Source organism: Schistocerca nitens, chromosome 2, assembly GCF_023898315.1.
Source record: "Schistocerca nitens isolate TAMUIC-IGC-003100 chromosome 2, iqSchNite1.1, whole genome shotgun sequence".
Lineage (NCBI taxonomy): Eukaryota > Metazoa > Arthropoda > Insecta > Orthoptera > Acrididae > Schistocerca > Schistocerca nitens.
In genome coordinates, this window is record NC_064615.1 from 626,833,981 (window position 1) to 626,861,831 (window position 27,851).

Here is a 27,851-nt window from a genome sequence, read left to right on the forward strand (position 1 = left end):
GAACAAATGTGTCAGCATTCTGGGTTGTGGCTGATTTTACTTCTGCTATGGCCTGTTTCTGAATCCTCCGGATATGATGGTGAGCTATTTCTTTCATGATCCAATGCCTAACCTCTGTAACAAACTTCTCTGGCTCTACTGTATTCTTCACCATCTCTCCTCCCTCCCACAACACATAAGGTATGTCATTGCCAGTGTCCTGAAGGTGTAGTGCTGAAACAGTAATCACTTTAGCACCAGGACGCGTTGCACACTTCAGCAACCAACATTTATCTTGCGGCTCTTGACATATACTCATAAGCGTCCGGTCCATCTCTGTGCACTTCTCTCCTGTGACACTGCCTGTGGGGAGACGAACAAGTTTCAAATTAGTGCAGTAAATACATGTGTATACTCCCTTCACTTACTGGCATTTTACCCATTTTCTTTGTAAAGAGTAGAATACTAAGAGAACAATTTTTAAATTCGATTTCTCATTTTTCATTAGGAGGTATGCTTCTCTTATTAATTTTGTCATATTTTTTCTCCATTTTAACTTTTTCACCGTTTTCACTAACAGATATGACATCAGCCTGGTTAGGACTTTGCCTGCTGCAAACTTTGTCATCATTTAGGTAATATTCCAAAGCAACAGTAAGCATATCATCTTGCAACGGATGCCTACAATAAGAATCTGGGCTTGCCCAAATACCTTTCTCATTCTTTATTTTACAAGCTTTTGAAATCGAATAATGTGAGGAAGTGGGTATCTATTTCTATATCTGCTGCTGAGAGCAGCTGCCTGGTATCAGTGTCAGTAACTGTACCCTCTCAGTATAGGTGGCTGCGGAGATAGTAATATTTAGGTTTTGAAACCACACATCACAGTTTGTGCACATACGACCATATTAAGTTCTGCACCAAGTGCATCTACATTGTACATTCCTCAAAGTTTTGAAGATGTTAATAATAATAATGAGCGTATGGCATCGTTGGCCGGGAGACCCCTCGTGGGGCGGTTCGGCCGCAGCTTGTGTAAAAGTTGTTTCAGTTTCTTCCACTTTTTTTTTACATAGTTTTCTTCTTGTGCTTCTTACCTTTCGTGGACATTTACAGGGATATATAGTAGGAACTACGGCAGAAATGGTAACATTCAATGCATCAACAGCTTCATACCCAGGAATATAAACACCTGCCTTGTCTTCTTCAGTTTCATATTTGGGCTATGGTGATTGTTCAGGTGGCTTGTGGCTAAATTTCTTCTTGTAGTGGGTGTATCAATTCCTACACAGTGGGTGTGATGGTAATACCATTACTTGAGGACCAAGATATTTCTGCAATACCTTTAACATATTTCCAACATTTGTGAAGTGTTTTTCAATTTCTTAAACACCACCTTCTTGTATCTTTTTCTGTAGTCCAAACAACTCACTCTTTCACTCTGTATTTCCTCACTGACATTGTATCTAACAAAAAGTTCAAACCAAACAGAAAACTCGACACAGAATGGTTTATGTGCAAGTTCTCACTTATTTGTTATAAACAGAAGAGTGCTGGATACAGGCCAACATGAATTTTTTCACTAGAAATTCAGTGATGCAAAATATGCAGAATCTTGAAAATTTTTTAATATTTTACACAGAAAAATATTGCCTTCTGTGTTTGCACTGACTGCTAACACGTTAACCAAACAATATTTTGTGTAATTCTCAAAGGTTTTTGGATGGGGGTTTTGGAGTAAATAATTCATAAAAACTCATAAAAATGCAATTTTTTTACTTTTTAGTAATAAATATTTACATAATACAGATAGCTGGAGCAGAGAAGATACTGTTTATAATTACATCAGTAGTGTCTGGAAATATGACAGGAAAGACAGCATTCTGTGACTTTCCAAATTGTAAAAAAAAAATCTTTTTTGAGTGAAAAATTTTGTATTTTCTTATTAAATTTGTAAGTTAAATGAAGCCCATATATATATATAAACAAAGATGATGTGACTTACCGAACGAAAGCGCTGGCAGGTTGATAGACACACAAACACACACACAAAATTCAAGCTTTCGCAACAAACTGTTGCCTCATCAGGAAAGAGGGAAGGAGAGGGAAAGACGAAACGATGTGGGTTTTAGGGGAGAGGGTAAGGAGTCATTCCAATCCCGGGAGCGGAAAGACTTACCTTAGGGGGAAAAAAGGACGGGTATACACTCGCGCACACACACACATATCCATCCACACATATACAGACAGAATTTTGTGTGTATGTTTGTGTTTGTTTGTGTGTCTGTCGACCTGCCAGCACTTTCATTTGGTAAGTCACATCATCTTTAGGGAAACATTCCACGTGGGAAAAGTATATCTAAAAACACAGATGATGTGACTTACCGAACGAAAGTGCTGGCAGGTCGATAGACACACAAACAAACACAAACATACACACAAAATTCAAGCTTTCGCAACAAACTGTTGCCTCGTCAGGAAAGAGTGAAGGAGAGGGAAAGACGAAAGGATGTGGGTTTTAAGGGAGAGGGTAAGGAGTCATTCCAATCCCAGGAGCGGAAAGACTTACCTTAGGGGGAACAAAGGAAAAAAGGACAGGTATACACTCGCACACACACACATATCCATCCACACATACACAGACACAAGCAGACATTTGTAAAGGCAAAGAGTTTGGGCAGAGATGTCAGTCGGGCGGAAGTAAAGAGGCAAAGATGTTGAAAGACAGGTGAGGTATGAGCGGCGGCAAATTGAAATTAGCGGAGATTGAGGCCTGGCGGATAACGAGAAGAGAGGATATACTGAAGGGCAAGTTCCCATCTCCGGAGTTCGGATAGGTTGGTGTTAGTGGGAAGTATCCAGATAACCCGGACGGTGTAACACTGTGCCCAGATGTGCTGGCCGTGCACCAAGGCATGTTTAGCCACAGGGTGATCCTCATTACCAACAAAAACTGTCTGCCTGTGTCCATTCATGCGAATGGACAGTTTGTTGCTGGTCATTCCCACTTAGAAAGCTTCACAGTGTAGGCAGGTCAGTTGGTAAATCACGTGGGTGCTTTCACACGTGGCTCTGCCTTTGATCGTGTACACCTTCCGGGTTACAGGACTGGAGTAGGTGGTGGTGGGAGGGTGCATGGGTCAGGTTTTACACCGGGGGCGGTTACAAGGGTAGGAGCCAGAGGGTAGGGAAGGTGGTTTGGGGATTTCATAGGGATGAACTAAGAGGTTACGCAGGTTAGGTGGATGGCGGAACGACACTCTTGGTGGAGTGGAGAGGATTTCATGAAGGGTGGATCTCATTTCAGGGCAGGATTTGAGGAAGTCGTATCCCTGCTGGAGAGCAACATTCAGAGTCTCTTCCAGTCCCGGAAAGTATCCTGTTACAAGTGGGTCACTTTTGGGGTTCTTCTGTGTGAGGTTCTGGGTTTGAGGAGATGAGGAAGTGGCTCTGGTTAATTGCTTCTGTACCAGGTCGGGAGGGTAGTTGCGGGATGCGAAAGCTGTTTTCAGGTTGTTGGTGTAATGGTTCAGGGATTCCGGACTGGACCAGATTCATTTGCCACGAAGACCTAGGCTGTAGGGAAGGGACCATTTGATGTGGAATGGGTGGCAGCTGTCATAATGGAGGTACTGTTGCTTGTTGGTGGGTTTGATGTGGACGGACGTGTGAAGCTGGCCATTGGACAGGTGGAGTTCAACGTCAAGGAAAGTGGCATGGGATTTTGAGTAGGACCAGGTGAATCTGATGGAACCAAAGGAGTTGAGGTTGGAGAGGAAATTCTGGAGTTCTTCTTCACTGTGAGTCCAGATCATGAAGATGTCATCAATAAATCTGTACCAAACCTTGGGTTGGCAGGCCTGGGTAACCAAGAAGGCTTCCTCTAAGCGACCCATGAATAGGTTGGCGTACGAGGGGGGCCATCCTGGTGCCCATGGCTGTTCCCTTTAATTGTTGGTATGTCTGGCCTTTGAAAGTGAAGAAGTTGTGGGTCAGGATGAAGCTGGCTAAGGTAATGAGGAAAGAGGTTTTTGGTAGGGTGGCAGGTGATCGGCGTGAAAGGAAGTGCTCCATCGCAGCGAGGCCCTGGACGTGCGGAATATTTGTGTATAAGGAAGTGGCATCAATGGTTACAAGGATGGTTTCCGGGGGTAACAGACTGGGTAGGGATTCCAGGTGTTTGAGAAAGTGGTTGGTGTCTTTGATGAAGGATGGGAGACTGCATGTGATGGGTTGAAGGTGTTGATCTACGTAGGCAGAGATACGTTCTGTGGGGGCTTGGTAGCCAGCTACAATGGGATGGCCGGGATGATTGGGTTTGTGAAGGTAGAAGGTAGGGGTGCGGGGTGTAGGTGGGGTCAGGAGGTTGATGGAGTCAGGTGAAAGGTTTTGTAGGGGGCCTAAGGTTCTGAGGATTCCTTGAAGCTCCGCCTGGACATCAGGAATGGGATTACCTTGGCAAACTTTGTATGTAGTGTTATCTGAAAGCTGACGCAGTCCCTCAGCCACATACTCCCGACGATCAAGTACCACGGTTGTGGAACCCTTGTCCGCCGGAAGAATGATGATGGATCGGTCAGCCTTCAGATCACGGATAGCCTGGGCTTCAGCAGTGGTGATGTTGGGAGTAGGATTAAAGTTTTTTAAGAAGGATTGAGAGGCAAGGCTGGAAGTCAGAAATTCCTGGAAAGTTTGGAGAGGGTGATTTTGAGGAAGAGGAGGTGGGTCCCGCTGTGACGGAGGACGGAACTGTTCCAGGCAGGGTTCAATTTGGATGGTGTCTTGGGGAGTTGGACCATTAGGAGTAGGATTAGGATCATTTTTCTTCGTGGAAAAGTGATATTTCCAGCAAAGAGTACGGGTGTATGACAGTAAATCTTTGACAAGGGCTGTTTGGTTGAATCTGGGAGTGGGGCTGAAGGTGAGGCCTTTGGATAGGACAGAAGTTTCGGATTGGGAGAGAGTTTTGGAGGAAAGGTTAACTACTGAATTAGGGTGTTGTGGTTCCAGATTGTGTTGATTGGAATTTTGAGGTTTTGGGGGGGAGTGGAGCTGGAAGTGGGAGATTGAGTAGATGGGAGAGACTGGGTCTGTGTGCAATGAGAGGAGGTTGAGGTTTGCTGGAAAGGTTGTGAAGGGTGAGTGAGTTGCCTTCACACACACACACACACACACACACATCCATGTGTTTTTTATTGTGTCTATCTACCAGCGCTTTCCCGTTTGGTAAGTCACAGCACCTTTTTTTAACATATTTTTCCCATGTGGAATGTTTCTTTCTATATATATTCTCTACCGTTTTAAGAGTTGTTTACAAAATACAAAATAATTTTGTGTACCATTTACAAAAATTAAGATAAAATGAAAATACTTCATTTCTTAACGCTTATGATATAGAGGTCTAATACATATTTTTTCCAGAGAAATTCATGACCATGGGTTGACAGGACCTGTATGATTTGAGATGAAATCACCCTCATTGCTGGTGTCTGGTATCCCTTTGGGATATCTTCGCCACCAGACACAGCATTTGATTGAAATAAATGATTTAAGGAGTATGATGGCAAATTGTAATTGAAAGCCTGCCCTTCTAATTTGAAAACACGTAGTACATCTTATAAGTGCCTCTTTACATGCCACAAATCACCACCCGATGCTTTGCAATATTTGTTCCATGTTAATGACGCCATATGAGCACTGTGCAGATGTACTATATGTGAGAGAGTAACCAACATGTGGTGAAATGTGTTGTCATAATGTCCTGGCTAACAGTTGTGTTTTGAAATTTTTCCAGATTTACACAATCCAAATTATACGTCATTTTTAATGCATTAAACATTGGTTGAAAATTTCATTTTCTGAGTGTTAAAACCTCAAAGCTGTGCATTTCAGGCTAACCGATTTTCATTTATGAAGATAGTATTCCATTCTTTGTTTCAATGACAGTTCAGATTAGGATGTTCTTTGCCATAATTACATAGAATTGAGTATAGAATAGCATAACCAGAGCATATTTTTTGAAGTGATTAGTGCTGGGAAAGTGGGCGGTCCATTATGCACGCACCGTCTGTGCTGTGCTGTGCTATGCTGCGTGTGTGTGTGTGTGTGTGTGTGTGTGTGTGTGTGTGTAAAGTAAAATTTACAGTGCTGATACTTCAATAAACAAGCAACAACATTTTTTGTGCTTTGTAGACTCAAATACTATCATCAGATCATGTGACCTAAGTCGTGTATTAGATAGGACAGAAAACCATTTCTGAATTGTTCAATGCATCTGCCAGTCTTGCTCCAAGGGAAGTCGATTTACTGACTATGATCTAGGTATGTGACAACTGACAGAATCGATTACCATTTACTATGACCACATGAACCTGAAAGAAATCAGAAATTCACTCTGACATTTTAGGAATTGCATAAAAACTGAATTTTAATTTGCTGAGTGTTTCATGTTTATTTCCTAAAACCAGACATTTTGTTAAAGCATGGTTCATTAGAAGTGGGGAGGAATAATAAAGTTCTTATGGAAGTTTTGCTGGGTCATACAAAAATATTCACCAAAAGCATGATTTCCCTAAAATGGGGTTCATTAATTTGGGGTTTTTCTGTTGGAATAAGTGACAAAAGAAAATAAATAGCTTGCGTTTCATACATTCCAACTTTGACTATTCTGAAAAATCAATGCACACACCACTGAGAACAGTTATGGTATTTCCGACAATTTTCAGGCACAAAGACACCACCACAGTGAACACATAGTATCATTTCCAAATATGACTATCCAGTCAATCTGTTTTCAAAGTTCCCTAAAATCCCGTCTGACCAAAAACCTCATGCTAGATACCTTTATTGGGTGGCGTGAACTGCTCTCATACATTTGGCAATAGCATTGTAAGGATTAAGAATAAAGATTCCAGAAGGTGCTGCCAAGAGAAACATCAAGAAATACAAAGTGCTGAGCTCTCATTATCCATACTGCAATATACAGCCAAAAAGTAATCAGAGGACACTCTCCAGCAAGTGACCAGACTAGGTAAGTAAAAAAGTCCAACTAAATGTCTGGGACGCTCTAGAATCCACTGCCCCTTTTCACTCAACATTTTCTATCCTAATTTAATGGAGACAAAGATGATTTTATGTTCATAATTGATATAATTGTATGAAATTATTCCACAAATCGAACTACAATGTTATGATCAGGGACTGACCCACTATATGAAAACACTAAACTGTTAACAGAAGAGGTATTGCACAGTATCAGTATCTGTAAACCTAGAAAGCATACAGTTCAGCAAAAGCTGATGATGCAGGTGACAATTTTGACATAAAACTTTCTGACTTGCCAAAGAAATATAATTTATCACCATTTACATATGTAGCATACTCAAAAATAAGGAAGCATTTGTAAATAGTGAAGCTAACAACTCATGTGGATCCAAAAGGAAGAACATTCATATATCTGCATTCAGTGATGTACAAAACATTGTTTTAAAGTGGTTTCAAGGACTGAGAAGTGGCAGCATTTGTAAAAGCAGAAACATACTGCAAGAGAAGGCTTGTGAAATTGCCTTGAAGATCAGTGTTGAAAATTTAAGTGCCTAACAGTTGGTTGGATGGTTTAAAAAAATGCCATCTGTTATTTTAGAGTGTAAGTAGAGAAAGTGAGGCTCTGGTTGTAGAAAATGTAAACAAAGAGCTGCCACAACTGATACAGGGTTATGAGCCTAGAGACACGTCCAAAGCTGATGAAGCTGGGCGTCTTTTATAATTTACTTCCTGCAAAATCATATTCTGTTAAGAGAGAAAGTGTCATTGTGGTAAAGAGAACTAAAGACAATATGACAGCACTATTGTGTGTAAATAGTTGTGGGTGTGAAAAGTTGCCTTCACTGATGACAGGAAGATTTAAGATTCCCAGGTGTTCCAAAAACAAAAACTCTACTTTATACCCAGTGCTTGGATGTTATCAGAAATCTTAATGAGATTTTTCAGGCATTTAGATGCCAAGATGATTGCAGCAGATGAGAGAATTGTACTTATTGGCTGATGCCCCATGGATCCCAAGGAAACAGTTTCTGCTTAATGTAAATGTTGTGTTTCTTCCTCCATACAGAGTAGAAGTTGCGCGGAAGTCAGTTTCATTCCTTGAAGGCAAGGAACTAATGAGACTCGGTATTGTACTGGCTACACATATATTTGCTGCCTGGAATTCTGTGACACATGTAACACAACAGCCTGTGTGACATTGATTTGCAAAGGCTGGCTGTGGTACAACTGTTGCTGTTAAAGACTCTATTGTTCCAAAAGTATGTAGTGGAATTACTGATATTTTTGGAAATGTGAAATTTCTAGGACTTGGTTGTGATAATGACATTGGTTTCCACACTCGAGATTGATGCAAGTGAATTGCTCGTGAAGGAACAGTGAGGTAGGAGCTGGTGGTGGTAATGGCTGTCAGTGTTGTTGTTGAGAAGGAGGAGCAGGAGGAAAGGGAGACGCCACAAAAAGTTGTGCTCCTTCTATGCAAGGAATTGATACCACCAGGAATTGCTTTTCCTTTTTAATGTAGATGAACCAGTTCTAACTGGAGTGACAAATTCTTTCATTACAGTACACTGAAAGGACAAAATAGTCAAGTTTTTAAAAAATAGTGGATGTGTCCTGTAAAAAGTAATAATACTATATTTACTGTATTTAAATTTGTAGCACAGGATATTACTAATTTTGTAATTAAATACTAGCTAAACATGCTTCAACTACAATTCTGGGTCACTCGTTATATGTATTGCGGCAAAACCCCGTTTAGGGAAACCTCTGTATAAGGAAAAAATATTTAGGTCCCCAAAGATTCATTAGAAAGGGATTTCTCTTTATTTTTAAACTGCTGTATTCTTTAGATGAATATTTTGAGAACAAATTCTATTTCCTATTTTTGTTTATTGGACCATTGTGCTAATATTCAGTATTTGATAATTAAGTTATCCTTATCAATATGAAACTTTTTCTTATTTTGGATACTTTTACTTATTCAAAACATTTAGTGTATTTTCTATTTAAAAATTGCACTCTTTTTTAATCTTCGTTTTGTCTGTTATTAATAAACAGGTGAAACATGGTTTTAGACATTCCAGTCGGATATTCTTTATCTTCAGTTATTCAGTAACTAATGATAAATTAAAGCAAAGTATACAGTTTTCTGTCCTTTTGCATGCTATGTGACTAATTTGTAATACATAACTTGTTAGTGTTGTTCCCATTACCCATTCCACATCTAGCAAACAAAGACCTCCTATAGACTTATCCATGCGTTATGGTCTTCATCTATAGGCTTCAAAGTTCTCTTTGTGCGTTTCCTAATATCATTATATACCTTTTAATAGATTATAGTCAGTTTTATTCTTAGTACTGTTTGTCCTTTGACTGGTCCATATGATCTGTCTTGATTATGATGTAATTGATTAGTTATTTAATTACATGTTCCATGGGTCACTTTGTGTGATATATAATACAGACACACAATGAGTCAATATACAGAATATTTACTTCATTGACATTTAAATATGTCTCGATAGATGGATGGATGCTGGAAATTGGTTGCAAAAATTCTCTCTCTCTCTCTCTCTCTCTCTCTCTCTCTCTCTCTCTCGTGTGTGTGTGTGTGTGTGTGTGTGTGTGTGTGTGTGTGCGTGCGTGCGTGCGTGCATGCGGTTCTTTCCTTCTCAAAGTACTTGATAAGTAGACAGTAGCTTTATAAATCATAATTAGCTGCATAACAGTTATGCTGATGCGAGATAGGCAAGCTTTACATGTTTTGTCATATTTCTCCTGCTTTATTGTTTTAGCTGTATTCTAGACATTAACTGGACTGCTTTAGTATAATTTTGCTTTATGTTTCCTGAACACAGCTATTATGAAGACATGTCCAATTTTAATTTGTCATTTGTGTATTAATCCAAAGAACTGTTTTATCATAGATTTAACTTATTTTCTTGTTGATCTTTGATTATGCAGGATGAAGCTCAACCATAGTTTCTGTAGAGGTGTCTCCAGTGATATATTAATTCCACATACATCAATTTGTGTGGAGTATGTGTCAGTTGTTTGTATCAACATTTGTAATGTATTAATTACCATTTTACTCCTTGTTCACTAATATGTTCTAGGCCTCCATAGATCAGTAAATGTAGGGGATGAAAGGGTTTTTGAAGGTAATTCTGTCTTGAGAACATAATTTTTTTTTTCGTGTATTGGCATTTGAAGTGTGTCTTGTTGACAAAATCAGTGAATATTTACAAGAAGAGGCTGATTACAATAGTTAAACTGCGCTTTTTTATGGGAACTGTACATTTTCTAAGATGATTACTTACAAAATATTGAAACTTTCAATGCAACCAAATTTGGCAATCCATCGTAAACATTATTTGAAGAGCTAACATTCAGTGCAAGCATAATTTTGCAGTTCTTTTAGTAAATGGACTAAGGGATATTAGCCTCACAGGAGTGAGTTAATAGTGATTTAGATTCTATAATTGTCCACTTATTTAAAATATTTTTCTTCTTCATAAGTTTTGCGACCTCTTGAATGTTGTCTCTTACCTTTTTAAGCAATTTCTGAATTGGTTACTTTGGCATTGCCCATCTTTCTTGAAGTTAATTGTGAAATCCTATTGGTAGCACTCAAGTATTAAGTGACACTTTTTGTAACTATTCATTAATGATAAATGTATTATTTACTTGTGTATTTTAACCACACAGCCTCTAATTTAAGAATTTCAAAGATCTTGCCATGCAGAAGGAATAAAATTATCAAGAATGCATTTTAGCTTTTTTTAAAAGGTTTCGCAATATCAAATTTGATTTAAATATGGTAGCCCATTCCCTCCACTGAATTAAAATTTATTAGTTCCTTATTTAAATGTTGAAATAAATGGAATTAGTAGTGTAACGTAATACCTCTCTTGTATAATTTTTTTTTTTTTTTTTCAGGTTCTGTTTAGGGAAGACTGTACACCAGATGAACTGATTGATGTTATAAGTGCTAACAGAGTCTACATGCCATGCCTTTATGTTTATAATAAAATAGATCAGATATCAATAGAAGAAGTAGACCGAATTGCTAGACAGCCAAATAGTGTTGTCGTGAGGTAAGGGCTTTTAGTTGTTCTACTTTATTGCATTATTGTTCCTGGTGTTCATAAATTCCTTGACTGCCAGTTAACAATATGTTTGTGATATTGGGCAAGCCAGTGTCTGATAAGAGCTACAAAGTTCAGTTTCGCATTGTCCATAGTCTCCTCAATTTAATTTTCCTTCATTACACAACTGCATGATTTCCAAATATTCATGTGAAAGAACACAAATTTTGTAAATCATTAAATATCTGAAAGTAATTATACTTATCATGATAGCTGCAAGCTTACCTTCCATCAACACAACTGCTGTTTATTTTAGCAATACCCCTTATCCTTTGGTGAAATGACATATTGATTCCTTGTACTGGTAAATCAGCAAAGAGTGTAGTCATTTCGTTTATTGTCTCTTCCCTCTCAAACTTACTGGTTAGCTAATTCTTCTTTCAGTCAGCTTTCTAGACAAAGTGGAACAGGTGCTTTCTTGGCAGCTGAAATAAACAACCACTGACTTATAGTATTGTAACTCAGCAAAAAAGTGATTGGATGAAGAAACCAGCACTAATCAGAGAGTAGAGAAACTAAGGGAAAAAGTAAGAGAAAACAATTGGAAAAAAAAATGTGACAATGGAAAGAAGAGAAAACCAACCAATAAAAAATGTTTCTGGAGAGGCAGAGAATGGCTAGCTTCTATAGAGAAATATACAGAGGAGAAAAGTGAGGAAATGTGAAGAAAAGAGAAAGTGACTAGTGTGGAACTGAAAACATAACAATGCATATTTCTGTGTCTTTGGAAGCAAAGTACTGGCAAAGCCTCCTGCTGTATTTTTATTGTCATATTTATCCATCAAAGACACATCGGCCATGAAGCTCCACTGCTGAATGAACCCCCCCCCCCTTTCAGACTTGTTCATGCTTTACAGTTTCATTTATCACATCCATGTTGTTCTTGCACACTTTATGTCATCATGTACCTATCTTTCAATAGGTTGTCATCATGGTCCTTTTTTTCCAGAAGAAGGCTGCAGCTCCAGAAGTCCATTCTCATGGGATGGGTGACACTCGAGTTCTGAAGTAACAATGTTAATTATTTCACCATCACTCACAATGGATCCATTCCTTACAAGTTACTCAACTGTATTTCTACTTGTTTCACTACCAGGACAATTATTTGTATGTGATTAAAGCAGAGAGCAACTTGCATCTTTTTTGTTGTTACATGACAGCAAACATGTATACAGTAAAGAGGCAGCCAATAAAGTAAATTAAATTCAAATTTGATACTATTAGTCACAACCGGTTCACAACTTGAAGTTCACTAAAGACTTGTGACTGAATTTCTTGCCTCTTCAATACTTAAAGGAAGTGCCTGGTCCTTTTCAGCATTTACGTATATGAACCTAGGGATACATGCAGAAATGTGCCATGAGAGTTGTTGTAGACTGTACCATGGGATCACAGTAACTCAACCACTACATTGATTGAAATCATATTCACATTACTTTGAGACCTGGAACATGTCTTCTGTTTTCCATGCATTTTAAACGAATGTACAGAGCTGTTTATCCTGAACAGTCTTTATTTGGTATAATCTACCCTACCAGCTACTATTAAATTAGTAATATGCTGATAATGTAATTCCTGTAAAAGGATACTTCTTTGACTGTGATCTTGCCTAATGGAAAGATATTTTACTAATTTTTTTCTCCTTAAAGATTTCAGTTGAAAGGAAGCAGTAGCAAGATAAATGGGAGTTGCGTATTCTTGATTGCTGTTTTTGTTATATGACATTTAAATCTGGCTCAACTGTCAGCGTGGGGATGCAGAAACTAATCTATCCATAGATTCAAATTGTGACTGAACACTTTAGTCACACCACAATTTGGGAAACACTGTTAACTACGTAACACATGAAGTTATAAATAGGCTTACTATTATTTGAATAAGCAAAATCTTTGAACCGAATACTTTAACTGTCACTTTATGAAAACAGTGTGGAATATTTCAAAACTTATGCTCACTGAATAATTATGTATCTTACAACTTCAGAGTTTTGTAACTTTTGTTAAGGAAGACAATTGTTTTTCAGCTTAGTAAAATAGGATACTCTGATTCATCGCAGCACTTGGGATAGGATACTGTCTAGTTGAATGACTAAGCATAAAAAACAGTGACTCAGCATAAAATTTACCAGACTCAAACTCATTATTGAAAACGAAACCATATAACTGGTTCATGCCATTATACAGTACACATCTGATAATGAGATGAAGGTGGTGTCAATGTTGATCTCCTGTGCTATTCAAAAAAGGTGGCAAAAGTATCCATGACTCCTCCAGTGTAACAAGTTCTGAAAATTCTCTTCTTAGTGTCAGATTTTCTTAGTACAGAGCTAACCAAAGCACGCCATGAATAATATGCCACGTTACTACCGCATCTGAGGCTACGTTATATAGTCTTGCAGCTTTTCTCACCTCTTTCAGTTCACAAGATGTGTGCTCTTTGCTTGCTAGCCACAAACTAACTCATGCCACAAAGGAGCTTTGCAGTTTGTTTGCCAGATCCACCTTTTCAATCCCCACCTATCTAGTTCTGTTGCAGCGGGTGGTAGGTCTTTCCCCACCCCCCCACCCCCACCAAGTTTTACACGATTACACACCTACTTTTCCTGTGCGTGAACCAGTGAAATTTAACATCTTCATTCTTTTACAGCACATACTTTATACATTACATCCATAGATTAATTACAGTGATATAAATTATCATAAGTAATCAGTAAAGCATTTACATGGCTGTTACATCAGAGAGCAGGACTATACAGAAGTCACATTAAGTAAAAACCTGCCAGAGAAGTGAGATAAGAGCATTATAGGTAACATTGATAATAATACACTACTGGCCATTAAAATTGCTATAACAAGAAGAAATGCAGATGATAAACGGGTATTCATTGGACAAATATATTATACTAGAACTGACATGTGATTACATTTTCGCACAATTTGGGTGCATAGATCCTGAGAAATCAGTACCCAGAACAACCACCTCTGGCCTTAATAACAGCCTTGTCTGGACATTGAGTCAAACAGAGCTTGGATGGCGTGTACATGTACAGCTGCCCATGGAGCTTCAACACGATACCACAGTTCATCAAGAGTAGTGACTGGCGTATTGTGACGAGCCAGTTGCTCGGCCACCGTTGACCAGACGTTTTCAATTGGTGAGAGATCTGGAGAATGTGCTAGCCAGGGCAGCAGTTGAACATTTTCTGTATCCAGAAAGACCCGTACAGGACCTGCAACATGCGGTTGTGCATTATCCTGCTGAAATGTAGGGTTTCGAGGGGATCGAATGAAGGCTAGAGCCACGGTTCGTAATGCATCTGAAATGTAACGTCCACTGTTCAGAGGGCTGTCAATGAGAACACGAGGTGACAGAGACATGTAACCAATGGCACCCCATACCATCACGCCCAGTGATAGCCAGTATGGCGATGACGAATACACGCTTCCAATGTGCGTTCTCCACGACGTCGCCAAACATGCATGCGAGCATCATTATGCTGTAAACAGAACCTGGATTCATCTGAAAAAATGACGTTTTTCCATTCATGCACCCAAGTTCGTCGTTGAGCACACCGTCGCAGGCGCTCCTGTCTGTGATGCAGCGTCAAGGGTAAACGCAGCCATGGTCTCCAAGCTGATAGTCCATGCTGCTGCAAACGTCATCGAACTGTTCGTGCAGATGGTTGTTGTCTTGCAAACATCCCCATCTGTTGACTCAGGGATCGAGACGTGGCTGCACGATCCATTACAGCCATGCGGATTGTGGTGTCACCGCCAGACACCACACTTGCTAGGTGGCAGCTTAAATCGGCCGCGGTCCTTTAGTACATGTCGGACCCGCGTTTCGCCACTGTCAGGATCGCAGACCGAGCGCCACCACAAGGCAGGTCTCGAGAGACTTACTAGCACTCGCCCCAGTTGTACGACGACTTTGCTAGCGACTACACTGACGAAGCCTTTCTCTCATTTGCCGAGAGACAGTTACTTCATGAATCTAAAGAGTCTCACTTGTATCATCAAGAATGCTGTATACCAAAGGACGATATAAAAGTTAAGTGTTCTAGTAGCTACGTTCTTTTCTTTATCACATTCATCACATATCCTGTTTCAGACCTCACTCCATCCTTCGTGAGTTAGCGCGTGCATCTTGGCCGCCTCTTTCAATTAGTGTACGTAGTGTTGGCAAGTCTGCCGACACTACACGGATGAGATGCCTGTCATCTTGACTTCTAGTGATATGAGGCCGTTGGGATCCAGCACAGCATTCCGTATTACCCTCCTGAGCCCACTGATTCCATATTCTGCTAACAGTCATTGGATCTCGACCAACGCGAGCAGCAATGTCACGATACGATAAACCACAATTGCGATAGGCTACAATCCGATCTTTATCAATGTTGGAAATGTGATGGTTATGCATTTCTCCTCCTTACACGGCGCATCACAACGATGTTTCACCAGGCAACACCGGTCAATTGCTGTTTGTGTGTGAGAAATCGGTTGGAAACTTTTCTCATGTCAGCACGTTGTAGGTGTCGCCACTGGTGCCAGCCTAGTGTGAACACTCTGAAAAGCTAATCATTTGCATATCATAGCATCTTCTTCCTGTCGGTTAAATTTCACGTCTGTAGCATGTTATCTTCGTGGTGTAGCAATTTTAATGGGCAGTAGTGTATTACAAAGTGTCTGAAACTGTGCACTGTTACAGAAAAAAAAAATTTTCACACATTATTTTTTCAGTTGCAATATGAAGCTAAATCTGGATTACCTATTGGAGAAACTGTGGGAGTATCTGTCTTTGATTCGTGTGTACACTAAGAAGCCTGGTGAACCTCCAGACTTTGATGATGGCCTTATTTTAAGAAAAGGTGTTACTGTTGAGCATGTTTGCCATGCTATTCATCGTACATTGGCTGCCGCATTCAAATATGCACTTGTTTGGGTAAGTATATAAACTCTCACATGAATCCACTTTACAAATGAGCAAGGACTGAAACACAACTCAGCTTTTTACATGATCTTCAAAGCTGACTATTAGTGTAAAACATTTTTGACAACATGACAAGTACTTCAGATCATCCAAAACAAGCTACTATAAAACAGAACACAATATTTCTTTATAACTTCAAAAGCAAGTAGTTAAATTGTGTTACAGACTTATTCCTGCTTTTGAAAAGGGCATATAACTCTTAATGACTGAACTGATTCTTTAATACTTTTGCTTATCCTCAGTTTCTAGAAAAGTCTATGACCTCATTGATGAGGAACAGTCAGTACTGAATGCCCCAAACCGTTAAGAACATTTGCTACACTATAATCAAGAACTAGAAAATGTTACTGTTAGGGATATAATTTACTAGACCATCACTACCTAAAATATGCTAAATAAATGTAGGAGATTTGAAAAGAAGAGGAACTGCAATTGGCTCATGTGATTTTAATATATGTAGATTTCTATAAAAGAAATTTAAGTAAATAAAAGCTCTTCTCAACCCAAAGATTGGTTTAAACACCTCAGTGCTTTACTAGACATGTTCATATTGGAGATGGTATGTTATTGCCTTTCTCCAATCTTGGAGCTGGCTTAGCCTGTTACATGGGTGCCTAAAGTTCAATATGGGTTCTGAACTGTTGTGCGAATTGAATTTTTCATGTTAATGAATCATTGCCTGAGGCAAAGGAAATTATAAGTGACTGAAAAATCCTAGGACCTACTCGAGTGTGAAACTTGGACGTCTTTAATCGTAGTGCCACTGTCCCGCACCAAAATCTAGGGAAGGGATGGAGGAAAAATACATAAACTTCTTGTGACTTTCAGGCCAAAGCATTGAGTATACTAGAATTTAGTTTATCAGAGAGTTCTGAGAGTTTGTTGAGAACACTTAAAAAATAATATATGCTATTGTTGCAATCAGTTTTATGCTGGTTTTATCATTCTTGAGTATTATGCACAGCACTTGTGGCAAAATGCTGTCACTGCAGACAAATTGAGGGTATAAACGAATTGTCAGCGATTAAGAATATCAGGTATTGAAGAGGATAAACATAAAAAGTGCTGTCACAACTTTGTCAAAATTCTCCAGTGAGTTTTCAGAATCCACCGTGGTCCTTCAAACCACCAATTACTGCAAAGAATGCATAAGTACGATGGAAATGGCAAACAGTAATTGACAGTGTAGGAAAAGTCAGATTACTACTTACTGTAAGGAAGACACGTTAAGTTGCAGACAGGCACATTTAAAAGACCCTTACATAAAACTTTTGGCCACAGAGCCAAAACAGAAATGCACACAACTCAGCAAGCAAACCTCATGCACCCCGCCCCCCCCCCCCCCCCAGGGGGCTTGTCACTCTTTGGTGGGTTCTTGCTTGTCTACCACGGAGCCCTAGCATTTGCAATATTTTTTTTCCTTTCCGTGCTGCATGTGTATCGTCTTGCTATTCTTTTTCCCCTCCCTTGGCGAACATGTCTGGGATGTTATTGGGAATGTTATGCATTGTCTGTCGATGATGTAAGAACAGTCTGTGTTGTAACTGCGACCAGGACGGTCGCGGGGTAGCACTGACGAAAGGCGCGGCGGGACCCGCGGAGAGGCCCACGAACAACAACACAAGAAAAAGGATGGACACGACCAACATAGGACAGAACGAATATGACAAGACCGAACAACAGAGTCACAAGGAAACAAACTCGTACGCGAACCAGGAAGAAAGCAGTCTAGCGCAAGCGAGGTGCAAACCGACATAAGCGAGATAAGACTGACTTGATGTGCGAGTGGCTGGCGCTTAAGTATGCTCTCGGGGACACCGCTATTGGCCTCAGGGACCAAGTGTTCCACTGGTGGCGCCCCCACACTAAAAGCGGGCCAGGCGGTGCACGCCGCCACAACTTATGGTGCAGCGACCTCTATGGGTCTTCGACGTCCATGACGTCTGGCGCGGATTCAAATTCCACGGCATGCGGTACCAGAGTCTCATTGTTTTTCGCTCCCTTTTCCTTTCTTTGTTTCCCTTCTCCTCTCATTCCTCTGCTTCAACGTTTGAGGTTCCTCTTTTTCTTCTTCTTTCTTGTCTGCTCCTGAAGGCCGGCCCATGTGTCTGATGTGTAACAGGTGACTGGGTAATGCGTAATTCCCAGCCTCGGGTTGACAGGTAGGGTTCGTACGTACCCCCTGGTACGGGCCAGGCCCAAGGAGGGGTGAGTGCCTGAGCTGAAACCTTCCCAAATTGTCGATTGCTCCCTCTGTCAAGTGTTCGGGAGGTATGACCTGAGATGTGAACAATTACTTAAGGTGGGTGCGCCCCCTTTTGAAAGGGGGCCCTCAGTTGGAAGGAGCACGCCATCGGAGATGCTGGCAATCATGGGGGATTTTCTCGCAATGAGTCAATCGTCTTCACAATCAACATCTACGAAACATAAACATAATGAGGCTAACAATTCAAAGATTGTTCCCGCTGCACCATGGTTCCTTGTGGTCTCACATGCTGAAGATGATCAGTCCTTTGCCAAGGTAAATCCATTTATTATTCAGAAAGGTGTTGATGCAATTGCTTATCGTGTGAAAACCTAATCTCGTGTACGGAATGACACTTTGCTGTTGGAGACTACTTCTGATTCTCAAGCACAACAACTGCTTGCCACCTCGCTTCTCCATTGCTACCCTTTTCAAGTCAGGGCCCATAGAATTTTGAATTCTTCCTGTGGTGTTATTTACACTAGGCTGCTCAACGGTTTAGCTGAGGCCAAAATCCAATCTTACCTCTCTGATCAGGGTGTCATTGCGATCCAGCGGGTAATGAAAAAGGCACATTATTCCTTAGTGACCACCCACACTCTTTTTCTCACCTTTGATACTGTGGTGCTTCTGTCCAAGATCAAAGCAGGCTATGAAATTATCACAGTGCAGCCATACATTCTGAACCCAATGTGCTGCTACCAGTGTCATTGTTTCAACCACACTAGAATGTCTTGTCAACACCCAGCCAAATATGTAACCAGTGGTAGGGATGAGCATGAGGGCGATTGTATGTCTCCTCCTCCCCTCTGTATCAACTGCAATGGCGGCCGTGCCACCTCCTCTCAGGGTTGTCCCGTGTATCTTGATGACCAGGCTGTCCAACAGATCTGGGTAAAGGAAAAAGTGCTGTACTCAGTCGCTCACAAGTTATTGGCTAGTCGCAAACCCTGGCACCTATATTTCTGTTCTTGCTACCCCTCGCTCCATGAAGGACATGACCACACAGACATGTGATCTCCAATTCAGCTGTGAGGTTCTGAAATCGCCCAGTGTCAAGGTAGCATCGCCATCCCCTCATTCAGCTGTGCAACAAGCCATTAAACTCTCGCCTTAAGGGGCGTATCGCCATCCCCTCATTCAGCTGTGCAACAAGCCATTAAACTCTTGCCTCAAGGGGTGAGCCACCAGCTACGCAACCAGTAGGCCAAAAAGGACAGAAAGAGTACTTCCATATAGACTTCCTATATCCCTCCAGACAACCAACACCTGAGTCTACCTCTAACTGGAAACACTTGATGAAGTCCACCATAGGCAAACTGTCTTCTCCTTTGACAACTCGAAGATCCTCTTCAACGGTGTTGCAATGTGATACCTTAGTCCAGCCAGCCTCCATGTCACCGGTGCTCACCACCAACATTTTTCAGCATTGAACTCCACAGACCAACTGCACAAGCAATCCGATGCTTCTGTGGAACCCATGGAGCAGGATCCTCCTGCTTCTGTGCCCTGTAATAGCAACTCTTCACAGGCTGTCACTCGGCAGCCGCCGAGGTGACACCCTTACACCTCTTCCTCATCATGCCTCTCCTCCAATGGAATGTTTTTGGCCTTCGGTCCCACAAAGAGGATTTAGCTGCTTTTAGCATTGCAGTGTCCCCTTGTACTCTGCCTTCAGAAAATGAAATTGAACCCTCACGACTGCTTTGAGCTTTCACATTTCTTCCCAGTTTGTTTTGACCTTCCCTCTGAGATCGGCACCCTATCTCATGGGGGCATCATGCTGCTCATATGCGATGACATTCATAGTGAACCCATCTCCCTGAATACCCATCTTCAAGCTATTGCAGTTCGCCTTTTCCTTCCCCACCTGATTTTTTCCGTCTGTACCATTTATGTCCCTCCGTCATTCAATGTCACCAGGGCAGACTTCCTTGAGCTTATTGGGCAGCTACCTCCCCATCTTAACACTGGACCACCTATTTTTCTTTCCTACTCCTTGCACACCTATTATCATTTGGACCCCTTCTTCTGCACTGCCCACCTTGCCCATCGTCTTGAGTAGTCTGTTCTTTCTGGTGACTACTCGAGCGACCATTTCTCTTGTGCTATCTGCTTCCTGACTCCTACCCCACCTGCATGCACATCCAAATGGCAACTTACTAATGCTGACTGGCAGCTTCTTACGAAGGCTGACTGGCAGCTTTACTCCTCCCTGGTGACCTTCAAACCACAAGATTTCCCCAGTTGTGATGACCAGGTGGAATATCTCACAAATGTTATACTTACTGCTGCAGAATGTTCCATTCCTCGCACTTTCTCTTTACCACACTGTGTCCCAGTCTCTTTTTGGACTGAGGTGTGCTGTGACACAATTCATGCGTGCTCTCCGTGTTTTAAACCGTCAACCTATGATGGCAATCTGCATTCCGTATAAACAGATGCATGGAAAGTGTCATTGCTTTCTTTGGGAAAGCAAAAAAGCTAGCTGGATTTCATTCACTAGTTCTTTTAACAGTCCCATTCGTTCCTCTGTCGTGTGGGCCAACTTCCAATGGCTCTCTGGGACCAGGATCCATTCGCCAATTTCTGGCCTGACAGTAGCAGACAATATTATTGTGGACCCTATTGCTGTCTCCAACACCATGGGCCACCATTTTAAGGAAGTTTCAAGCTCTTCCCACTATCACCCTACCTTCCTCCATTCGGATGTTGCAGCACCTTTCTCTTGCATGCATGCACTTTCTGCTTAACACGTACAACCGCATCTGGGCAGAGAGCGCATTTCCTGGACTTTGGTGTGAAGCCACCGTCATACCCATACCTAAGCCCGGTAAGGACACAAACCTTCCTTCTAACTACCACACTACCGCCCCATCTCTCTCACCAGCTGCGTTTTCAAGGTGATGGAATGTATGATTCATGCCTTGCTGGTATTGTGACTCGAGTTGCACAATTTACTAATGAATGCACAATGTGGATTTCTGTCTTGTTACTTTGTCCACCCATGTGCCTGTGGAAATCCCAGATTGTGGCTGTGTTTTTCGATTTGGAGAAAGCCTACGACACCTGCTGGAGAACTGATTTCCTCTGTACTCTTACACGTGGGGCTTTCGTGGCCATCTGCCGTTTCCTTCAGGAATTTTTAAAAGACCAAGTTTTCAAGGTGTATGTGTGGGTTCTGCCTTGTCAGACACCTTTATTGAGGAAAATGGTGTGCCTCAGGGTTCCGTCCTGAGTGTTGTCCTCTTTGCTATCGCCTTTAACCCTATAATGGCCTGTCTGCCGCTGGACATTTCCGACTCCCTTTTCGTTGACGAGTTTGCCGTCTATTGCAGTTCTCCACTAACCTGTCTCACTGAGCGGCATCTTCAGCAATGTCTTGATTGTCATTACTCGTGGAGTATCAACATTGGCTTTCATTTTTCCCTTGACAAAACCGTCAGTATGAATGTCTGGCAGGTTTCTCCCATCATCTTTACATCTTGGGCCTGTTGCCCTTCCATTTGTTGAAACTACGAAATTCCTGGGGCTCAAGCTCGATAGGAAACCCTCTTGGTCCTGCCATGTGTCTTACCTGGCAGCTTGCTGTATGCGGCTCCTGTGTCCTACATGTCCTCAATGGTTGTCCTACATGTCCTCAATGGTTGTCCTACATGTCCTCAACGGTACTTCCTGGGGTGCCGATCGAACCACCTACTCCGTTTGTGCTGGTCCCTTGTCCGTTCGAAACTCGACTATGGGTGCTTTGTTTGTACATCTGCACGTCCATCCCTCTTATGCTGTCTCAACACTATCCACCATCGTGGCATCCTTTTGGCAACTGGTGCCTTTTACACTAGCCTGGTTGAGAGCCTGTATGCTGAAGCTACTGAACTACCACTGTCCTACCGCTGTTACTTTCTCCACAGCAGGTATGCATGCCATTTGTCTGCCATGCATGGCCACTCATCCTATGCGTCCCTCGATGATTCCCTCAATCGCCAGTATGGGGCGCATCCCTTTTCTCTGTTACCACCTGGAGTCCGCATTCAGCACTTGCTATGGCAGCTTAACTTCAAGCTACCGGCAACTTTCCTGGTGGGTTCATGAAGTGACTCATGTTAACCTTGGCCTTCATTTGCTTCCTACGGACACTACTCCGGCCTCGCTCTATTGCCTTCAGTTTCACAACCTTCGCATGGAACTTTGCATTAGTACTTTTGTATACACTGATGGCTCTCTGACTGACCATGGGGTCGGGTGTGCCTTAGTCATTGGCACCTGTGTTTTTCGGTATCGGCTTCTGGCACCCTGCTCAGTTTTTAGAGCCAAGCTCTTCGCCCTGTATCGGGCCATAGAGTGTCCTCTGCTCGACTCACCAATACCTTTCAAAGTCAATGTGCACTGAATACCACCCATCCCTTAGTGCAGCGGGTTCAGGAAAACTGTCACTTGCTCAGTCTTGGTAGAGCCACTGTGATGTTTATGTGGGTTCGTGGTCATGTCGGTCTGCCAGGAAACGAGGCTGCTGACACTGCTGCCAAGGCTGTAGTCCTCGTACCTCAGCCCACTAGTTCCTACATTCCCTCTGATAATCTATGTGTTGCTGTCTGTCAAGAGGTGGTGTCCCTTTGGCATTGTCAATGGTCCTCCCGTCACAGGAATAAGCTCCAGTTTATTAAGCCTCTCCCAGCAGCTTGGATGACCTCCTCTCGGCCCTCCCACCAGGATGATGTCAATTTAACTAGGCTGCGTATTGGGCACTGCCTTTTTAGCCATCGTCATTTGATAAGTGGCGCTACCCCACCACTCTGTACACATTGCGTCCAAGTTTTAACTGCCCACCACTTCCTGACGGAATGTACATTTTTTAACCGTTTACATTCCCGCTTGGGTTAGTCATCTGAGTTATCGGCCATTTTGGCAAAAGATGTGGGGGCTGTTGACGGCATTTTACTTTTTATCTGCTAAAGCAATATGGCAATGGCCATTTAATTTTTAGTTTCGGAGCTCTGTTTCTGCATGGTGTCTTTATTAGCTCTTTCTCCACGCCCCTGTTTTTAGCTGTCTTCTCTTAATGTCACTTGGGACTGACTTATAGCCATTTTTTAACTCCTCTCTGTTGTGTTCTATAGTTTTGACTTGGGCACGTATGACCCCAGTTGTTGTTTGCACCCTAAAGCAAAGCAAAACAAAACTACCTCTTGCATACATGAGAGCAAAGTCCAGCATCTCAAGCATTTTGGCCAGCCAAGTCCAGCATCTCAAGCATTTTGGCCAGCCAAGTCCAGCATCTCAAGCATTTTGGCCAGCCAAGTCCAGCATCTCAAACATTTTGGCCAGCCAAGTCTAGCATCTCCAGCATTTTGGCCAGAGGTGCTGGAGTCGGTGGTCATGTGTGCACGAGATGTGTTTGCGTGTCTGCATGAATGGTGTGTGTTTCTCTTTTGCTGATGGAGGCTGTGGCCTAAAGCTTTATGTAAGTATCTCTTAATTGTGCCTATCTGAATCTTCACATGTGTTCTTTGTGGTAAGTAGCAATTTGTCTTTTCCTACATTCTTGATATTCCTACTTGGAGTTCCCATTATTTGATTTTTCCAAACAGTAATTGGAAGCTCCCTGAAACGTCCTTCACTTTATTTGAAATAATGTGGCAACAATGCACACAGTTGATGCCCAGTTAAATTTGTGTATAACTGCTATACCATCCATTATACAATTTATAGTTAAAACCGCGCATGATGGCATTAAATAAGTGTCGTGAATATCTTAGATAACTGTAACTGTTATTTCACAAATATAGTATAAAGCTGGAAGTAGCTGTACAAATAATTTGTGCTTTCACATCCTGGTAATCATTAACAACAAAGAGAAAGTTTAGCTTGATTATCATTTGGGTTTTTTTTTTTTTTTTTTTAGTTTGACATGGAAGGCCTAATTAATTGTCACAAAGAGTGTTATACTTTCAGATTCTGTTGTTCATACTAGGTGCCCATGTTTTCCCTCAGTTATTTTCGTAGATTTATATTGATATAGTGGGTGTTGTAATTTAATTCAAAGGAAAAGTGTCAGACAATTGTTGTCACAAACAGTTGCATATATTGTGCAAGTTTGCAAAACATTGAGATTGAAACCTGGTAATATTTTACTGCAGTTATTGACATATATTAAGTGTACATTGGTATATAGGTTGATTTTTCTAAATGGAGACAGACAGCAGGAAACAAACCCTGAGAGGATAAGGAGCAAAAACGGTCATGTGGACATATGGCTGGAAATATGTTACAGAGGAGGTACTCACACTTGAAGATGGAGATAAAATATCTTTTGACAGTGATCCTGGTATCAACACCAGGCAGACACCTCACATGCAAGGGGTAAGTCAGACAACCATGTGGAACATTCTCCGTGACAACAGCCATTATCCGTATCACTAACACCACATGCAGGTGTTATTACCTACAGACTTGCCTCTGCAGTGATGATTTTGTCACTGGTTCATTGCAGAGGCACCTCATTACTGGAGTTCGTTATCCATCCTATTCACAGATAAGGTTACCTTTGCTTGGAGTTGTATCGCCAACCTTCATAACGCCCACTTGTTTGGCCAGGCATTACTATTATGGCTTACTACATGGTGGTGTTTGAGCTCCCAGCCCTGTTGAGTGTGGAGATAAGACAGAACATTCCCACTCGTTGGCATGTTCCCACATGTGCATTCAATAATTTAAACGTATACTATCAAAAATCTTTTATCTGTGGCTTCAAGTAAGTGCTCCTCAATGTAACACATTTCTGGTTATATATACTTATGGCCTTTTTTGCTCCTTATCCTCTCAGACGTAGTTGCAGTGTATTCTCATTTAGTAAAATCACCCATACAGAGACTGTCAGGCAAAGGGCTGTAGGTGTAATAGTATGATAATGGAAGGAATAAAAGTATGTGCTCACCATATAGTTGGGGGCATTGAATTATCGACAGGCATGTAAACAGGACTGAGAATGGTGCTGAGCTTTTGGATGAATCCTCCTTCAGCCATGTACAAGGATTTATCTGAAAGCTCAGCGACATTTGTAGTCTTGTTTGTGTGCCTATCAACAACTCAATGCCTTATCTATATTCCACCAAGAATGTTCTGGTACCATGTTATGATATGTAGCATAGAGTTTTGGGAAGTATAGGGGATGATATCTGTAAGAAGATTTTACTTCATCGAAATATGGAGATTTCATGTGTATATCTTTCACCATAAAATAAAAGTTATCTATTGGAGACTGAGCCATAAAACTTAAGTGATCTGAAAAATCTGTAATTTCTTTTTGTGCAGGGGACAAGTACAAAATATTCTCCACAGCGTGTTGGTTTGCATCATGTTATGCATGATGAAGATGTTATACAAGTTGTAAAGAAATAATTATGCGTGTGTGAAGTAAAAGGATCCCAAGAGATACTCAGTGCTTCCATTAAGAGCAAAACCTAACCATTTGGCAAGAGATGTATTTTACTTCTGTAACAAGAGATTAAATAAAGTTATCAAAACAATATCCCGTCTTGTGTCTTATTGCTCTACCTTCTCACACCCTGTGGAAGATTCATTTCCACAGAATACTTCAGTAAACACCCCTACTCTCATCTGTGTATAGCAGTGAGATCACATTGTGGATAAAGAGGTAAATGTGTTCTGTATTGTGCCCTGTGTCTCTGAACTAAAGCTGACAAAGAGGTAGTTTCTGGATACAGTCCTTCTCCAGAGCATAGAACTTACAAAAATGTGGGGCATGGTACTGGGGAGGGGGAGTTACCTCACTCAAAATGGGATTGGTCCAATAGCTTTTCTGGTAATTGCCATTTCCTATTTGCCTGTTTGCTCCATAATGACTCTTCTTTTTGGTGAGTAACAATCTAGCCTCGTATAGCTGCTTATATTACCTACCACTGAATATAAGTTCTATTAAGCCCTGATGTATGTTCATGAATGTCACGCTGATTCCTCATTCATAAAATAACAAAGACAGTCTTTTATATTGACTACACTGTTGATCAGTACTATCTAGTAGCTTTGTGAATCATTGTATAGAAAATTAGCTAAAGTTTCCTAGTACAGCTACAAAATGCTCTGAATGTCAGTTGATGGACAGAACAAAACTAATGGACGTCTTCAAACACAGTCACTCTAGATAATCCAATCCTTACACAGACATCTGTATCCAGCCATGAGAAATTGCACTATCATGTAAATAAAAAATGTGTGTAAGTATAATGATATGCATGAAACAGAAATGGCTTCCCTCAAATGAGCAATGTTAATATAGGAAACGTAACTATGTGAAAAATACTGAGAAGATCACAGACCAAGTAGTGTTGACCAAGAAGTGTTTAAAAACATGTCCCTTCTACACTCGATGATTACTTCTTCTTGGTGGCAGCAAACACTGCACCTGCCAATAATACACCAAATACATAAGCATTAGATTTTCCTTGACAGATGCTGTTTGCAAAAATTGTTGCATCTTTTGGCAATGACAATCTTTCTAATTGACAAGAAGAGGTCCCCAGTGGTAGGATTGACCTTCGAAACCATTTATACAGTGTGTAGGTTAGGGTCCCAGATATTACACTCTGAAGCAATTCATCAAAATGAGCCCTTGTTTGTCAGTAATATACAAAAAAGAATTTTGTGTCATTCTGGAGTCCCTTAAAAATAAGTATTTTGCAGCTTTGTAGTGTAGTGGAGTGGTTACAATATATTCCTGATGTGCAGAGAATGTTGTGGGTTTGAATCCTCTCAGGTACATTGAAATTTTATATTATGACTTTGGTCACTATTTTCATCCAGTTAATTCATTTAAATGTAACCTTCTTTATTTATAATTCATTGTCATGTCATTTTAATCATTGTATTAATTTTATTTGTCCTTAGTTTTTCTTCCTGTAATTCTTTTTTTTTTTTTTCATTTGGATTCTTTGTCTGTGTGATTTAAAGTATCTTTTTCTGTGTTAACTTACATTCAGTTTCTTTCAATTTATTATTTTATGTATTTGGCCAAATTGTTGCATTCATTATTTATATTCCTCATTTTGCTTGAATTTAGTTTATTTACAATCCTTTACTGTTCTTGATATACATTAATGACTTACCATTCCACATTGATGAAGATGCAAAGTTAGTTCTTTTTGCTGATGATACAAGTATAGTAATAACATCCAAAAACCAAGAACTAAGTGATGTAATTGTAAATGATGTTTTTCACAAAATTATTAAGTGGTTCTCAGCAAACGGACTCTCTTTAAATTTTGATAAAACACAGTATATACAGTTCCGTACAGTAAATTGCACAACTCCAGTAATAAATATAGACTTTGAACAGAAGTCTGTAGCTAAGGTAGAATTTTCAAAATTTTTAGGTGTGTCCATTGATGAGAGGTTAAACTGGAAGCAACACATTGATGGTCTGCTGAAAC

At 40.9% G+C, this 27,851-nt stretch overlaps 1 protein-coding gene across 1 annotated transcript in view; it reads left to right on the plus strand.

Annotated features, from left to right (window-relative positions):
* The window catches only part of LOC126236716 (developmentally-regulated GTP-binding protein 2), a 127,282-nt gene extending 101,351 nt beyond the window's left edge, over positions 1–25,931 (plus strand). The window contains exons 6-8 of the mRNA XM_049946237.1: positions 10,963–11,120; positions 15,911–16,112; positions 25,717–25,931. Coding sequence (XP_049802194.1) covers positions 10,963–11,120; positions 15,911–16,112; positions 25,717–25,803 — 447 coding nt within the window. The 3' untranslated portion in view covers positions 25,804–25,931. The remainder of the gene's footprint in view (positions 1–10,962; positions 11,121–15,910; positions 16,113–25,716) is intronic.
* Positions 25,932–27,851: the final 1,920 nt, after the last annotated feature.